Source organism: Diplotaxodon limnothrissa, linkage group LG12 (assembly GCF_057381915.1).
Source record: "Diplotaxodon limnothrissa isolate DT_005_m linkage group LG12, D_limnothrissa_male_GT1.1, whole genome shotgun sequence".
NCBI lineage: Eukaryota > Metazoa > Chordata > Actinopteri > Cichliformes > Cichlidae > Diplotaxodon > Diplotaxodon limnothrissa.
Genome location: NC_140607.1, coordinates 22355421 through 22373741, shown reverse-complemented (window position 1 = coordinate 22373741; position 18321 = coordinate 22355421). Strand labels below are relative to the sequence as shown.

Sequence of the window (18321 nt, the reverse complement as noted above, 5' to 3'; positions counted from 1 at the left end):
AATTATTGCTTGCACTGATTTCTTTTCTCTTACAAAATGTCTTTCAGTGTCCGCTTGATGAAAAGGAGAAAATAATAGCACAAACACCTAATATTATTTATACACTAACAAAATCATGTCCTAAATATTATTCTTACTGTCTCATTTTATTAGGAGTTAATCGTTCTCTGTGTGCTGTGTTGTCTTTGTGATGTACAAACAGTATTAAGTGTAAACCTGCCCAAGCAAGTGCACAACCTTGTAACTAATCATACTGAAATGTAGGAAAACAGAAGTGTAAATTGTCAGTAATTATTTACTTTTAGCGATTTATTTTTTCACTCTTAATTCGTGGGGCAACCTACCATTACGCGGATTGTGTATATGAACTTGTGAAAGAGAGCCAGAGTTAGCATGACGATTGCACTCTGCACTTGTTTTGTGTGTCTACAGAGGCCCTGCGACTCCAGACAGAAGCCTTTTGGATGAAACATGGCCGTCATTCAGCACAGCTGGAGGAGCTCGTGAAATCCTTGGAGCAATGGGGGGAAGTCGCTGTTGGTGAGCACAATGAAGTGAAGTTACAAGGTGTGCATTCGATCACAAAGTGAATCTAAACAGAGAGACTGGCTGGAGTAGAGAGTCTGATATAGCTTTGTTCTTATATGCTCATCAAAGCAACACAGCGGCAGGTGCATCGTATTTCATAGCACTTTATGGGAGGAAGTATAACCAATGCAAGAAACAATGATTCCATTACTTTGAGTTTAACTGTGAGCTAGTTTCAGACCAGTGGGTTATCATATTGGGTTGCATTCAGCATCTTATCTTGGAAGTGTATCAGTGATGTATAAATTGATTGTCACTACAAAGATCAATCCAGTAAAATGTGCAAACCAGTGTCTGTACCACTCAAATACTAGACTCATAGATAGCATCGCATTTCTTGAAGGAAAAAAAAAGTTTTTCTTAATCTCTGACAGAGAGACTTCATTATTTGAAAATACATCAGTTTAAGTGTAAGAGTCAGAGCTGACCTTGTTGTGGGAAAATGTTGCTTTTTGGGGCCATGGGAACAAACTGGTCATGAGGCTGAGTGTCAGTGCTGTGTCGTGTCCAGCTTACTTAATACACCCATTAGCATAAGGGCGTGTGATTAATTTTCCTAAGGGGCCACACGAGAAACTGAGACCCTCCGCAATAAGCCAAACCCGGTTCTGCTTAATATTTATTTTATCTCGTTAAAAGCTTATTGGTGCAGCTCTCCACCACAGTCCAAGTTTCTCACGTCGGCCCCTTGGGAAAATTAATTGCCCACCGCTGCACTGTTTACCCAGTCAGTGCTATTTGGCCATATATTCATATAACAGTTTTCAATGTCATGTACAGTGCTTAACAAATTTATGAGACCATGTATATATATGAGTTCTCTGAGAAATCAGAAAATCAATTAATCATTACATTCAACCATTACAACATTTTTTCCTTTTCAGGAATGCAATAAATATAATTTTTGAAGTAAATATAATCCTCTGAATAAAAAAAAGAATAATATTCTTCATCATCACCTTTTTTCTACTCTTTTGGAAAACAGTAAATTTTAAAATTCAACAACAATAATTATAATTTAGCATTAAAACTATTAATTTAAAAGCTCTTTCAGTTAAAGACTTTGCGCATACTAGTGATGGGTACTGAAACATAAAAAATGATTTGGGTGATTATAAATACTGGTAACTTACCCCAGCAAACTTATAATAAATTTGTTAACCACTGTATTTTGTGTTATTTTACAAAAAGGTAACTTAGTTTTGTTAATAAACTCAGTCTTTAGGTTTGTAACAATTAGACTGTTAAATCTACCTACTATGCAGGTTAGTGTCAGGTAATAATTATTTGCGAAACTGCTTTTTTTTTTTTTCTTGCTACTGACTTTTACTTTAAGATGAATCAGTCTCCCTTCACCACCGAACCATGAAGTGTGTTATTAACAAGCCCTGCTTCTCCTACCATCGCATAGCAGAAATACTGTCCATGTAATTTGTATTAGAGGACTGATGAAAGTCCACCCTGATCTCTCTGTCAAGTAAATCTGTAGTCAGGTTGTAATCATGTGTCAACATCAACTCTAATAGCAGTAAAACCAGTATAAATAATCTTTCCCTAGCAGGAGCAGTAAAGCTAACAGGACAGTGAGGGAGCTGTCAGTGGAGCACAGTCTGTGCACGTTGCAGTATTAACATAAGGTCTAATTAGATAACAGGGCTGTGTTGTTCCTGACAGCATTGTGTTTGCATGAATGCAAAAATTCCATTTGTTGCAGCATTGTAACATCGTTTTACTTACCTTTCACATCTGGAGAGGGAATTCATGCTTTATATATTTTTTTCTGTTATTTGTTGTGAAACCGTTTTGGATCCTTATATGTGTGTGTTTCATATAACTGTTAGTCTGTTTGTATATGTGCTGACTGGATGTAGACTTGATGCAGCAGCTGACTCTGGAGGTAAAGGAGTTTTCGGATGGAGAGATGACCGTAGTACTCACTTCGATGGCTACAGATAAGGAGGTAAATTCTTATTAAATAAAGTACCAGTCTTATGCCAAAAATCACATCACAGGATCTATGAAAAGTACTTTTTAAAAAGTTTTGAGCCACCACTCATTTGTTTATATTTTGCTTCCAAGTAGGCAGACTTTCTTGTAAAGCTTCATAGTGGTGTTTAGGAGAAGTTCTCCAGGCTTTCTGAAGGTCTTTTAAAGTTTCTCTTTGCACATTAACTGCTTTTTCACTCATAAGAGAAATATATATATATATATTTTTATGATGCTGACAGATGAATTTTGAAAGCAGTTTTCCATCAGACCCTGCAGCTGATCCATCTACTGATCACTGAAGCCACATCAGAAATGGTCTCAGTGGAAGGATGGCTGTCAAAAAGTCATTCTTAAGGAAGGGAAATGTGGAGAAAAAGGCTGCGGTATGCCAACCTACACAAGAACTGGACTGAAAATCAGTACCAACAGGGTCTATGTAGTGATGAATCCAAGAGGAGGTCATGTGAGAGATAAAACAGTGAGTTTCTTCAGCCATTTGTAAAACACGATGGAACTAACGTCTTTCAAGAAGCCTGAAGGACTACTCCTGAAAGAGTTCAAGCTGTGTTGAAGAATAAAAGTGCCAAATACTGACTTCCAAGTTTGCTATAATTGTACAAACTCTCTTTTTGCCCTATATGCTGTATTTCCATGCATGGAAACGTGTGAATGCGTGCCTACTTCCTGTTTTCCTATCAAAATATAAAGCAATGAGTGGTGGCTCAAGACTTATGCACAGTTTTCTGATATACTCCTATGAACCGTACACAACACAAATCAAAATCAATGGTTATGTGTACTTTATTTATTGTACACAGTAATACATAAAGTGTGCTGATAATGGAATATTGGATTAATATCCTTATTATTTTTTACTTACTAACCCCATTAGTCTTCTTTTTAGTGTTTCGTGGGTTGTAATGTTTTCAGAGAAGCTCAGAAAACTTCTGTTGTCTTTTAAGCGACAAAAGAGAAAGAGATAATGTTTCATTTGTTAAAAAGTTACTTTTGATGGATACATCGCACCTTCGCTGTGTCAAATTTGGGAGGTGCTGTAGTGTAGAAGAGGAGCCCCTCTGCTGTTGTGATGTTCTGCATTTGGATGAGATGTAGATGGAAGCTCGAGAGCCTCGCACACAATCATGTATCACCTTCCTCCCCACTGATTCCAAAAATGTGACACACACACACACACACATATTGAAACATTTGTGTAATGCTGGTGATGACTTCTCTAGCTCTGTCACTCTTTTTCTTCCTCTTCACATTTGCAAACAACACACACACACGCACATACACGCAAACAGGGTGCTTTAAGCCTTTAAGTTTACCCCTTGCTTTTCTCCCTGCTAATGTGTTCACCCCCCCCACCCAAAAGCACCCCCCCCCCCCCCCCCCACCACCAAAATAAAAAATTATTCATTATTTCTTTTATATCTCCTTCTCACTTCCAAAGCCCATTTTTCTCAGCGGCTGCCTAGCGTGCAGTATTAGGCTATGTGTAAAATAAATGATGTCTGTAGCCGTAGGGGTATGGCTCTGCCTCCCCCAGAAAACTACCTAACGTCCAAGGAACATTAAACACCCAGATCCTCGTTTAGCGAATAAATAACCATTCATTTGAATGGCTTTGTCTGTGTTTGCGCACCGGACTTTCTGTGCATATTTTACCAGCGCTGAGCCTGCATGCTGTGTGTCAGGAGGGAGAGAGAGAAAGAGAGAGAGGGCCCATTAAAGACTTAATATAGAATAAATGGCCAGGGGCTTGTGTGTCGCCAGCGGACCCCAACTCCACAGCGTCATGGTGGGTTACTAATGACCTGAGATCGGGCTCCAAAATGAACTCCTTATATGCATGTCATTTGCAGTGTGTATATATTTATATATTATTTTTTAATTGTGTTTGAAAAGAGAGTAAAACGGTATGAGAGTCATTTATTGAGGGGGGCTTAGGGAAGTTCTGCCTTAAATGATTCTTTCCAGAAAACTAAATAAATTAGATTCAATTAGTCTTTAATGGTTTATGTGCTATGTGTTTGTCAAAGTGTTCTCTGTGTGTGTGTGTGTGTGTGTGTGTGTGTGTGTGTGTGTGTGTGTGTGTGTGTGTGTTGGATGGTTAAAGAGGGCAGAGTTAGATTTTTGTTTAAAAAAAAAAAAAAAGATGTCTGTGATTGCCTAGTTAGCAGAAGAAAAAGCTTGCAGTGTGTGGTGTAACGATACGGACACATCGTATATACTGACTAATGTATTTTTGTATACTGTACAAACATACATTAGTCAGTCTGGGTGCTCCTCTATTACAGGAAGAGAAAAGTACAAACGAAATGAGCTTCCTCCCTTCAGAGTCACTACAGTTGAAACTGCAAAGGCAAATATTTCTGTCGGTTTCTCAAACACTGTTATTGTGTTTGACTATAGAAGAATAAAATACTGCTGCTGCTCCTGCACAAGAGCAACAATTATCTGAATTTTTCAGTGCTTCACCTTACAGAAGCAACGTTACATTTAAATGCCGCAGCGCGACCTTATTTAAATATTTTTGACATTAGAGTTAGTTTTCTGCATGACAGCAAGTTTCTTCGTGATGTGTACTATAAAGCACCAAGCATGGTGCTGCTCTGGGAATCAGGAGGAGCAATGTAAATCTTTGAAAACCCCCCCATGTTATAGCTGTGTACTGTCACTAGTGGTCAGCACCAAAACAAAAATAAATAAAAAAAACTAGCTCAGCCCGTTCTGTGGAGAACATGGATGACACAATAGGAAAAAAAAATTATACTAAAGTTAAATTTAGTTCATTTATATTCATATAGGACCAAATCACAGCAACAGTTACCTCAAGGCACTTTATATTGTAAGATAACGACCTGACAATAATGCAGGGAAAACCGAGAAAACGCCAACAATCAGATGACCCCCAACGAGCAAGAGCGTTGGTGACAGTGGGAAGGAAAAACTCCCTTTTAACAGAAAGACATCTCTGGTAGTACTGGTGAGAAAACCACCACCAACCACTGGAACCAAGTGTGAATCAAGTGCTAAAAACAGTTAAAACTTTCCACTGCCATTGTTTGTTTGTTTTTTCTTTATGATGTGACATTTTTGTGCTTCTTCCTGCTCTGTAGGCTTTTTAGAGGGCTACATGCTTTGGAGCCTCTACGTTAGTTAAATTCCCACAGTCTCTCTCATTATGCAGCCAAAGACCTGCACAACTGAACACCAATAAATCCCACATAACACAATAGTTCTGAGTGGGGTGTACAGTCAGTAGCAAAGGTCTTAGCAAAACCCTTACTAACTTCTAATAGGAACCATTAACCCTAATAAAAAGAGCATATTGTGTCCATTACTCCCTCTGGTGTTGTTTGAAGACTATTAAAAAAAAATCAGATCTGATCCAGATGCACCACATCAGTCACTTCTGTCACTCACTTCTTTTGCAAAATAGCGAGATGTTCCAGCTGTTCAGTAGCTTGCTTTATTAGACAGCTAGTTAGCTGATGAGCATTAACATTTGAGTCAGTTCACAACATAAAGTGACTCTGAGCTCAGACTACCAAGATCGTTGTGAAGGAGTCTTTGGAAAATCTTCTCCCCTGTATGAGGTCCATAGCCCCCAAATTTTTGAGAACCCCTGCTGTACAGATTCCTTATGAGATGCTGTGTTTGCATCCATTACAGCTTCCATGCTCTGTGGTAGATGCATTGTATCAACTAGTAAAAAAAGCACCACAGCAGTGCAGCACCATAGGGGTCAAGGGCGTTGCTCAAGGGCACGTCGCTGTTGTGCATCATCACCTTGATCATTTGAAAAGTTTTGTGTAACACTTACATTGACCTCAAATTGATGAACACAAAACCCCCCTACTAAAGACGCATTATTCGCATATTCATGCCAGCACGTGTGTGTTTGAGCTTTTCACAGCTCAGAAATTAGCGCTGGCAGATGAAGCTTCGGTCAGATGAAGAGTTGTCATGCTGTGGAGTTGATGAACTGTGGGAAGGACAGGAGCCCACAGCCACACACAGACGTACACTCGCTCAGAGAATATGCGAATAATGTGATTTTTTTTTTCATATGTTAATATGGATATCTAAGAAGTACAATGTGTTTTAGAGTTCCTCGTCTTTTTTTCTCTTTTTCTTTCTTTTCTTTTCTTTTTTTTTTTTTAAAGCTGTTTCCGCTTCTCGGAGGATCAGGAAAAGTTTGCATGTTAGTTCAGTAATTTAATGTTACACCAAGATACAATAACTATTTTGATGGTATTTGTTTTCTCTGTGCGGCAAACAAAATCATTCATCTTATGCTCTGTGTGCGCGTGACCACTCTAACTGTGTGTGTGTGTGTGTGTGTGTTTGTTATTGTGTTGATGTCTATATCTCTATTTGTTTTCTGTCATTTTTCCAACCTGCAGTGGCAGAAGGTTCAGTAAGTTAGTCTTTACAGTGTATATCTGTAACCATGGGTAAGAGTTTCACTAATTCCAGGTTACCTTAACTTATGAACAAGGTTTGAGGTATGAGTCCTCAAACCCTGTATTTTGGAGAATGTACTTTTTTGGTTTTGATGGGAAAATAAAGTGAAACAAAATTGTTTTGATGCGTCTCCTGTGGTTGGGGTTAGTAAAAGATGCTAGACTGGTTGATAAAATCTCTGGTTAAGCCATCAGGCTGTTGTTATGTTCAGAGAAGAGGTGGTTAGACCTTATAGGGTTAACTGGGGACAGCAACTCACTTATACCTGAAGTGGGCAATGTGGGGTTAATCAGAACAGAACCATGGACTCTCATCACAGCAGCTCCACAGTCAGCACAGTGTGCCCTGAAAAGGCTGTATATAAAAGATGGACATAACTACCGGGCTATCACCCACTATTTTTTAACTCTTGATTTGAAGCCTCGATTTTTAAGTATTGTAGCTGATGCCATCTTGGGTGTGACCATATTTGGAAGAAAGGGTGTCATGATGACTCATCAGAAAACACCAGTAGCATCCATAGGCCCGTTGGATGCTTCATACACAGATATCTGCTTATTAGTGCAGCATATGAATAAGATATTTGAATTTGTCTTTAGTATTAACACAGAAAGCCATTTTATTGTTGTCATTGTTATTATTTGTCAGATACTTGCAATTAAAAATGCATGAACAACAAAAACATGGCGAGATGTCAGCTCAGCGCCTCACATCCGCAGAAGCTGACACAGTAGTGCCGATGAGTTAGCATTATTTTGGATGTTGTTTACTTTTCCTGTTTTCATTTATGCGATGTTTTGTGTTGTTGAGGTAGATTTGTTTGTTCTGTTCTATCTGATTGTGTTTGCGTACGTGTCCATCTCCATCTGAGCTGCGCTTTAGGTTTCATTTTGGCAACGTTGATTGTCTCTAATGTGTTGTTTGTTCGCAGTCCTCCGGCCCTTCTGTTTGTTTATGCAGGGCCAGTTTTGCCCTACGCCACTTGCACAAATAATTATGCTCGCTAATGAAGGGGCCCGCAGCCACGGCACTCAGTAAATGCCTTTCTGATGAGACGCACTAGGAGACAGCAGGTGCAGGGTGGGCCTCCCAGGGACTAAGATTGAAGACCAGGAAGCCAGGGTGCCCCGCCCCTCCACCCCCTCTATTTTTCTATTACTCTCTGGGATTCTGTGTCTTTCTTTCTTGCACTGTAGTGATTTTCTGGGTGAGCAGACTCATAAAGCACATAGTGCTGTAGCCATGTGAAACATCCCTATATTAAGAAGGAATGCATAAAGATTGCATTCTATTTACAGTATCCTGGGATTTCTTGATGGTTTTTTTGTTTTTTCCCCCAACTAGTTTAAGTGTTAGATTGCATCTTCTTACATAGTAAAAATACTCTTGTGGTATAAACACATCAACAAGATTCCAAGATACATATTTTGATGTAAATTTGTTTGGCTACAGTGCACATTATACTGTTTGTGTCATGTACAAAAATATGGCATTTATTGAAACCATTTTGATGCTGCACAAGAGTCTCCGCTCCATCTTCAGCATCTTACGCTGATGTTTCTTCCTCATCTCTGCTGAAGAAGAATCTTCTGAATCTTTCTCTTCCCCATTTTCATTCTCCCCCTGTGGCTTCCTCAGGCTTTGAGGGCAAACAAATAAACAAAACAAAACATTTATAGACTCAGTGCTCGCATCTTGGCCCCCAAATCCCCGCACTTAGAGCTGAGTGAATGAAGCATGCGGAGAAGGCCCATATGAGATGGACTGAAAGACATTTGGGTTTCTTCCTCTGCAAACTTTCATACCACCCTCCCCTTTCCCCTCTGTCTTTCCAAAAACTTCATAAGCAGTAATACTCTTGTGTACGCATGTGTGAGCAGGAGTGTGAATAAGAGTGAATGGCTGTTAGTATGCAAGTACATGCGTGTGTGTGTGTACGTGTGTGTGTGTGTGTGAGTTCAGCAATGCGTGTGTGTTTGGCAAGTGGTATATACTGCACATGTGTGCGTGCATTTGCATGTGTGTGTTTGAGCAGGGAGGTGTCAGCTCGCTCCTTGCCACCCCATTTACTGTAGCTGTACCGCTGTGATCACAGACAGATGTATAAATCAAACCTCGCTTGATGGATTCATCAGGGTGGCGAAACGATCGCCTGAGAAGAACTCGCAACTCTCTTAGCATTCTGTGTTCTGACGGAAAGGGTATGCAAAGAGCCTAAATGGATGAACGCTTGATTAATTCTTTGCCGGAGATGTTGGCGACAGCAGGAAATGTGTTTTTGCTTTGACTGTGTTTGCACGGGAATTTACGCACGCGGGGCGTGAGTTATGAGGCCTGAGTTTTGTACCTAAGGCTATTGTGCATAATGACGGCAGGTTGGGAGAACTGCAAGCAGCCGCTAAAGACTTGCTACCTGTGGAGCAAAGACAGCCAATGAGAGAGAGAACGTGTGTGTGTGTGTGTGTGTGTGTGTGTGTGTGTGTGTGTGTGTGTGTGAGAGAGAGAAAAGTGTGTGGATAAAGGCCTAGTCTGAGAAACAGATGCCTATAAACAGTTTGAGAAGAAGATGTAAAGAGTTAAGATGCAAAAAAAGTAAGAGGACAGTTGAAAGAGAGAAAAACACATTTGAGTTTATTGAAAAAGTATTTTTATTTTTTTTTAAAAAGCATAGAAATTGTACTCAAAAATGTTGTGTCAACCGTGGGTTCAACCCTATTTTGGCTATTCATAGTAATGGTTGCAGGTCAACGGTGTGACAAGTAGTCATCAAAGTTTTGATGTTACAGCTGGTCTAAACCAAAAAAGGAGCTCACACAGCTTACGCTGACACCACACAATCGCCAACATAATTTTTCCTTCAGTTGTCGGTGTAAGTGTTGTTTGCCTTCTTTCTTTCTTCTGCGCTTAAGAGCTCGATGCGATGCTGGCAAATAGACAAATCATAATCAAAAAGATCTGCCGGCATCACAGAATATAATCAGCATTTAGGGAAAACACAAAAAAGCATCATGCTGCAAATACAGAAAACTCCACTGCGAAACGCTTCAGAGTTAACAGCACAGAAGCCTAAATGAAATAATAATGAATGAAGGAAAATAACAGCATTCAACCCACTTAAGCTCATTTTGCACTTTGGCAACAATTAGTCCTTTCCCAGCTATCTTCATCACTTTATTGTGCCTCCTAATAGCCCTCTGTGCTTCCTGCACGTTTATGGTATTTTGTTGTATTTTCTCCTTTTGCAGAATTGGAGTTTTGCTTGGAGTTTTCTTAGTTTGCCTTTGCTTTATATTTTCTTAAGTTGTAGTCCATTGAGCTTTTAGTGCCACTGAGTGCAATTGTCTATTGCTGGAACTTAAGAATAAGGAGCATACAAAATGACCCAATGAACTGCAGTGAAGCATGTAGTAAAAAGCCACAACACTGGCCGTAAATATCAGTTAAATATCTCAGTGCCTGCTGACTTTCCAAGCTCATCATTTTAAGATCACCTCACATTTCAGAATGTAAAGTAAGTTTTCTCACTGATGCTAAGTGACAGCAAGGACTGTGAATTTAAACTATCTATACAAGAACAAGGACTTTCACCTTTTGGTAAACACGTTACTAAAAAGTCAAATTAAAAGCAAGTCAAGTGAAGGATTTAAAGTAACTAGGTTTCTCGAGGTAAGGCGGCCACCGGTAAGTGCAACAAATGAAATACAGGTTTCTGTGTCCATATCCTAAGGTTCATGGAGATAGTTAGCAAGTGGTTTTTATATCTAACATGTTGATAATTTATAAGAAAAGGCAATCTGTGTATCTGGAGGTGGCAGAGGGAGAAAGAGGAGGGGCAGGCAATATGAGTAGTAATTTACTCAGTTAAGAGCCAAATGGCAGACAGACTGTCGCCCTGCGTGTTATCGCAGAGATTCGCACTCTGCTCGTTTTCTGTGTGTGTGTGTCTGTGTGTGTGTGTGTAGTTTTGAGTGCATATGCACACAGTTGGCTCTTAGCTTCACTAGCATCATCTGATCATTTCTGTGTATATTGTACCATAAATGATGAAGCCTTTATTGCTCTCCTAGATCTCACATGTGCGTACACCAGTTCATGTCGGCTCCTAAACTTGCATCACAGCACACGAGCGCAGGTGAACTCATGTGTGCGTCTGCATGCGTTCGTGCCACGTGCGCGTTTGCTTGTGTGTTTGTACTTATGTGAGTGAATATGTGTGTTTTAACGAATCTTGGGAGGCTTCATTGCACTCATCAGGATATCAGTGTTGAGAAATGGCAGTGTCAGTGAAGTGACAGTTGTGTGTGTGTGTGAGGATTGATGAGCCCGAGTCTGACAGCAGCCATATTGTGGAGCGAGAGAAGGATGGAGGGATGGAGGGAGGAACAGTGGGAGGAGTATTGTGGCCCCCTCATCCTCACAGGTTAATATTGACACAGCCTGGGCAGATACAGCGCCAGAAGCTCTCATCAATCACTTTCAGTGGTCCGATACAAATACACACACTCGCGTGCACAGGCTTAAGTAGTGAGACGGACCACACACACACACACACACGCCGACTGCACAGCAAAGAAATGCATATGCTGAAACGTCATTGGACTGACACGATCTGGCAACACGAGAAGAAATAGGTTTTCATGTCTGCAGCAGACACACACACGAAAGTCAAACTTCCTTTATTAGTTTTACTCTAAATATCTCTTTTGTTTAAAAAGTTCTACTTAAATAAGCACGGCAACAATTTTGAGAACTTTACAAAACAAACAGTTGTACAGCAAATCTAGATTAATCAAGCAAATATGTTTTCAAAAGTATCACTTTGCACACTTTATAGCATAGCAAATTACGGTTCCCATAACATTGTTGTTAATCATTCCAGAGAGAAAGAAAAAAACAAGTTCCCTTGACAAACAAAACAATTAATTAATGCAACTTTCCATCCATCAATCACTGTGTGTGTCACTGAATTACCACAATCTGTGCATGGTGGCTGTTTTAAGAGCAAACAGTTAATTTCCAAACAATAAATCACAAAGTGTCTCTCTACCCCTCTGTGTGCTTTGACAGCTTCGTCTCTCATTGCTACAGATAAAGGGCTTTTTTTTCTGAAACCACTCAAGTTTTACTAAATTACATTAAATCATATGTGCAATAAAAGGCAGAGTCTTACAAAGTTTCCTATGTGGCTGTATATAAAAATAGAAAAGGTTCATCATTAATTTGAACACTTTTTTTTTTCTACATAGTAGTAAAAATTTAATGTTTGTCCTTTTTTGTCACTTTCAGGACTGGCATGATTATCTGGATGTGCTTAAATCGTTCAGTCACCACCATAGGTTCGATGGTATTGTGGTTCTCTTATCCATCAGTGATTCAGTTCACCATCCCCGCCAGCAGGTGGCTGTCTACTCAAACAACACAGATATCCTGAAACAGGTAAAATATTCATCAGAAGCAACAAACAATCATATGTCAGGAATGAAGCATAAAGTGCTTCTTAAATACTCACAGCTCTGTAATGGTGTCTTTAGTAAATTGAATAAATATTAATTTCTTTTTAAATATTTCCCTGACTCTGAAAATAATGTGTCAAAAGAAATACCTTATGAAGGAGACCGGAAACAAGTTTTTTATTAACTAAAATGTGTGCAGCATTAGTGTATAATCACCTGGCATCTCATCCTTTTAATTTTGCTGGTCCAAAAATGCCTGTTTTGTTTTTACTTTTCTTATTACGCTAGGATATGTTTTATGTCATATACATTGAACTAAGCTAAAGTCAAAATGTGGAGATTACAGTTGTTTCAAGGCAAACTGCCACGGCTCCTATACCCTCTACAAAATGCCTTGTGTAGAAGATTTAATGACTCGGCTTTAGTTGTAAGGAAATGATTTCTCTTTTAGCACATAAACACAGCGTGGGTAAGTATAAGGGTGCTTAAAACTGCATCTGGTCAGAAGGACCAATAATGCTTTAATAATGCTTTTTTTTCTTAATGTGGCCCTAATACTCCTTCATACAACAGCAACACTGAAAAGCATAGTAGTCAAACTGCTTGTTCTAGAAACTAGACAGATATGTAAGATATGGCCTCACTCTAGTAATCAAACCATTCAAAAAGATGAACTAAATCAAATAAGGATTAGGTGGTATATTTAAACAAGCTTCTCATTGCAGATCTGCTCTGAGCTTGAAGAATCCTCCAGCTGGTCTCTTTCTGGTGAACTGGAGGCTCTGGAGAGTCTTCAGGTTTATCATATTCCACTGAACACCTCTGCATCCTCTGGTTGTCCACCACTGCTCGCGGAGGAGATCCAGGGCATCCTTAAGGACTTTGTCGACCGGCGTAGTTCTGTTTTAGCCTGCCACCCCAGCAGTAGGACTTCTTCCACAGACGGAGTAGCAGGCAGTGTGGAGTTCTCCCAGGGATCGTCTGGCATCAATGACATGGATGGTTCTGATATAGAGAGAGCAGAAGGAGGCAATGGCGACACAGTGGCAATAGCAAGGTAGAATGTCTGAATGTCTACAGTTTTTAGAGAAAACATTATGTTCACTCATACTTTTGTTTTATCTCCTGCAAACAGGGTAATGGGAGATGGTGAAGAGGACGCAGGAGGTGCAGGAGTCAATGTCGGTGGGGAGCTAGTGAGCCCTGACAGCGGAATGACTACCATTCGTAGCAGCCGCTCCTCCAAAGAGAGTTCGATTTTCCTTAGTGATGACAGTCCGGTGGGTGAGGTGATAGCTGGTGGTGGTCCAGCAGCAGGGCCAGGAGGACTCTTTCTGAGAAACCCCTCTCCTTTGGGGTTGTTATCTCTTTCCCCTCCTGTCCCACCAGAGAGGAAGAAACACCGCTCGAGCAGACACAGGAGCGATAACTTTGACCTGTTTCATTTTGACCCGCTGCATAGCAGTGACCAGTCTACGCCAGTAGGAGGAGAAGTGGCAAATTCTGGAGAAACAGGATATGAAGATGAAAGAAGAGCAGGGAGCTCTAGTCTGTCAGAGCTCGATGAGCTAAGCTTTCTTGATTTCTCTGCTCCCAACTCAGTGGGAGGTCTGGAAAGTGGAAATTGTTCAATTGATCGCCGCGGTTCAAGCCATGGGAACGAGATGATTGACACCGTGGTCCCTCCAACCCCGGTCAACAGCCTGGTTGGTAGCCGCCCACCCAGCAGTTGTGGCGTCAGGTTCTTTCCAGAAGATGTTGTTGAAAGGATCAATTGCCTACAGCATAAAGACAGTGTGTCATCTTCTTTGTCGGAGACCTGGGATGAACTGGGCTTTGACACACAAGGAGCATTGTCCTCAAGTGATAATAACATGTGGAATAGACCCAAAGATTCTGAGAGCCCACCTAATATTTTAGAAGAAGTTGGAGGCAAAGACTTAGTGGGTAACATGACAGAAAAGGAAAGCAGACAAGAGATCTTAAAGTCAGAGAATTCCCACCACAAAGGGAAAAGTCTTGAACCTCATCTTAGTTTGATCACAGAGCAGACTGAATGCTATGAAAACTGGAAGGATGAGTGGAAACCTATTACTTTGGATGATCTCCAACTGACGCCACCAGAGGAAGACTTAACTGGAAGAGGCAAACCTGCTATTATTGGAGCACAAGAAAGAGCAGCTTTGGCCACAAAGAAAACAATCCTGAACACTTTAACACCGGACACATCTAAAGAAGAGGACGAGGGGGTCCACAGAAAAAAAAGGGAGCAACAGATGGAGCTTTTAGACTTCTGGACGTACTCTGCACAGAAAGGATTTCTTAAATCTGATAGCGGGACCACCACGTCTTACCCCGAATCGCTGGATATGTGGAATATGACAATCCGGGATGACAGTTTATCACCTCTCACAACCCCTGAGAACTTATCTCAAAACTCTGGTTCTTTCTGTGGACTGAACACCAATATCAAGGGTGGAACATCTGTAGAAAATCCACTGGGATACTCAGATGGTGGAATGGAGATGTGGAACACCACCATACAGGAAGACAGCTCTTCCGCAATGACGACTCCAGAAGCACCTGAAAATGGAAAGGACCTTAGTCACATGGATTCAGTGGATGCCACTGACACTGTTGGGACACATGCCAACAAAAAGGAAGAAGAAGACAATTTAGAAGAGAAGAGTGATCCATGTGAAGCATTTAAGCAGACGCCTGAAGTTGTGAAAATAGTCATCGAGGCTGCAGAGGGCACAATGCAGAGTGAAGAAACAGAAGGCATCGATGTACAAGGTGCTCAGAGTCGCAAGAACTCTGCAGATGATGACGATGACACATCCACCTATGAGGGCACTGACGTGTGGCAGTTATCCATCTGTGGCATGGTGACCTCCACCTCTGAATATGACAACGTAGGAGCAGGTACATGGAGCCTGGCATCCTCCCCTGACACCTCTGGCTGCCCTGTAGCAGACATGATACAGCTTGAGGAGCAGTCTAGCCCTTTTATAGCTGTGAGCAAACCCATTCTGACAGATCAGAGAGTAGATATCACAAATAAAGAACAGCCAGACGACCAAGTGTTTCTGTTTGAGGCAGCCAGTGAGATGGGTGGCCGAAGCAGAGAAGGATCAGAGGAGACTGAGTGGATAGAGCAACCCAGAGATCATTCCCCATTTCTTCTGGTCAACTGCTCCACTGGCACTCGGCAAATTTCACAGTATCCAGAGGAAGCTGCTGAACCACAAATCCAGGCTGACCAAACATTATTCCCAGCCTATGTGACGACCAATGAAGGTGAGCATGCCACAGAAAGTCAGGTGGGAGCTACAGATGGGAGCAGAAGACATGTAGATGGAAAAACAACAGAAACTGTATCTCTGAGCTCCAGTCCTGGTGGAGAGAAGGACCTAATGGAAAACCCAGACAGTGGTTGCACAGATAGTCCAGATGAACTTGGCCTAGAAATGGAATACATCATCGTATCTGGCACGGTAAAAGAAGCTACAAGAGAGTGCCTTGACAGACCTAAACGGAGTGAAAGGCAATCAAAGGCAACAAAAAAGTCCCTGGAGACATTTAGCATGCTGTCATATGCAGCCTCGGTACTGCAACGTCAGGCCCAAGCTGCAAAACAAAATTATAACAAAGAAACACTGCCAAGTAAGTTACACCAAGTCAGAGGAACTGACAGTGCTCCCAATGCAGACCAAAATCAACCTGTCGAATCAACTCCCTACGAAGCAACTCATGATAGTGCAACTGACTGTCACGTGGTTCCAGAAATTATCAGTCCCAGCCAATCGAAAAATGACTCGGAAGCTTTTCATCAGTCTGATTCAAGACCAACAAGCTCCAGTCAGTCAGAAGGAAATTATGACAGTGAGTCAAGCATTGTGCCCCGCAGTGTGTCTCCATCATTAAGATATCCATCAGATCACTTCTTGAAAACCAGAGAGGAGGTTTATGTCCACTCACAGATCTCAATGGAAGATTCAGACGAAGGCGGGGAGACGCCACCCGCTCCTTCTCCATGTCCTGCTTCCTTGGGTGACTTCCAAGTCTGGGGGGCTCAGTTAAGGAGAAAGGACACGTCCCAAACCACGTCGGAGCCACAATCCCCTGTGCTTACCAACAGTTCGGCCTCTCATGCCAGCTCTCTGATTGGCACCCCAGTAAATGAAACAAGTGTTTGCATTGACAAAAGACTAGGATTACCATTTTCTGGAGATTTAATGGAAGAGGAAAATGACGTTGAGGAGCAGGATGAGGAAACCAACACACTAGAGAATGCTGTCCTTCCAAAATGGACTTCAGAAGTGCAAAGAGAGAGGGAAGAAAGACAAGAGTTTGCATCTTCAGACCTGCTGAGCTTTAGTGATGACTTAATTGGAGGGTCTTCATTTCAGCAAGCAGGATTACAAACACATGAGCCAAAGAGAGATGGGTTTCCACTGAGCAGAGTGGATTACCGTGATGGACGACCTATAAGGACTGAAGATTGGGATAAATGGTCTATTGGACAACAGCCTGGAGACACTGGAGCTTCACAAGATAATTATTTACCTGATTTAAGGTAAGAAACACAATCCAAATGCATATGCTTTCCAAATACTCCGGAGTTAGTGGTGACTTCATTTGTGTTGAGTAGAGAAGATATAGAAGTAATTCTGCAGCACTCTGTCTTCTTTACTTGATAGACTTTTCTATTCTCAGGCTGCTAACGGCAAATAAATGAAAATGCCTGCGCACACCGACCTGTATCTCTCTCTCATTCACACACACGCAACTCACACACAGGCAGCCCTCCTTCCTTTCACTTTGCCTTAATTCTTTTAGTTTCAAAAGTTTTCTCAATGAAGTCTTTTAGATAACTGAACATAACTGAACTCACGAGCCAGAAGGAACACCTAAGCACCAGAGTCTGGTGTGTGTATGGACGGATGGAAGGATGAGTGACTGACAGAGGATAAGAGCCTGAAGGGACTATGTTTGTTTATAATATGTGAGTGTGAGTGAGAAAGAAGCAAGCCTTGCGTGTGAATGGATGCATATCTCATGTGTTTAGCAGCCTGGTTTGATCTGCAGCTCTGTGTGTTTTTGAGTGTGTTTATAAATCTGTTTATGCCTCATTAGATATGCATTACCTGCCTCATTACAGCTGCAGACCCACCACAGCTAATGGAAACAGCTCCCTTAGCTCTCTTGCAAGGTGTTGGCATTGTGCGTGTGTGTGTGTGTGCGTGTGTTCATTCATGCACTGGTACCTTTAGCTTCAATAGTTCTTTAGTAAATAAATCAATAGAATATACTGTCTATGAAGTGGAGCCTGTTCTGTATTTCAGAGAATTACAAATATATCTTTGGCCTACAATGTTGAAGACATTTTATTTCATTCTCTTTATTGCTGATTTTAAACACTGATGAAATAGTCCTGTTGGGTTAGGTTTAGTTTCACAAAACACAATGTAAATGTCCTTAAGCGCTAATCAATGTATGCAAATATACATCTTAAAAAAAGAACAACTGGATTTTTCTCTGCTTATTCTATAGTTTTTATTGTCATCTTTGCTTCCTTCCTTTTCCAGAGACATATTTGTGTTTTTTGGCACATTACCGCCACCTGTTGATTGGTAGAAAAATGGCTGAATTTCAAATCTTGTCACCCTGGTACCCATGAACATGCATTTGTGTCTTTGCACGTTTAGAGAAAAATAAACAAACAAAAAAAGGGTAATGTAGCCTTCAAGGGCCCCAAATTTTCTTAATGATATATTATCACTCCACTTTTTAGGTGTTTGGTTTATGAATG

General features: G+C 41.0%; 1 protein-coding gene across 1 annotated transcript in view; it reads left to right on the top strand.

The window, feature by feature from the left end:
- Positions 1-18321, top strand: part of LOC146621326 (uncharacterized) — a 39088-nt gene that overhangs the window by 12186 nt on the left and 8581 nt on the right. Inside the window, exons 5-9 of the mRNA XM_085368333.1 lie at positions 433-567; positions 2460-2548; positions 12340-12489; positions 13232-13563; positions 13642-17085. Of these exons, the coding sequence (XP_085224459.1) occupies positions 433-567; positions 2460-2548; positions 12340-12489; positions 13232-13563; positions 13642-17085 (4150 nt within the window). The remainder of the gene's footprint in view (positions 1-432; positions 568-2459; positions 2549-12339; positions 12490-13231; positions 13564-13641; positions 17086-18321) is intronic.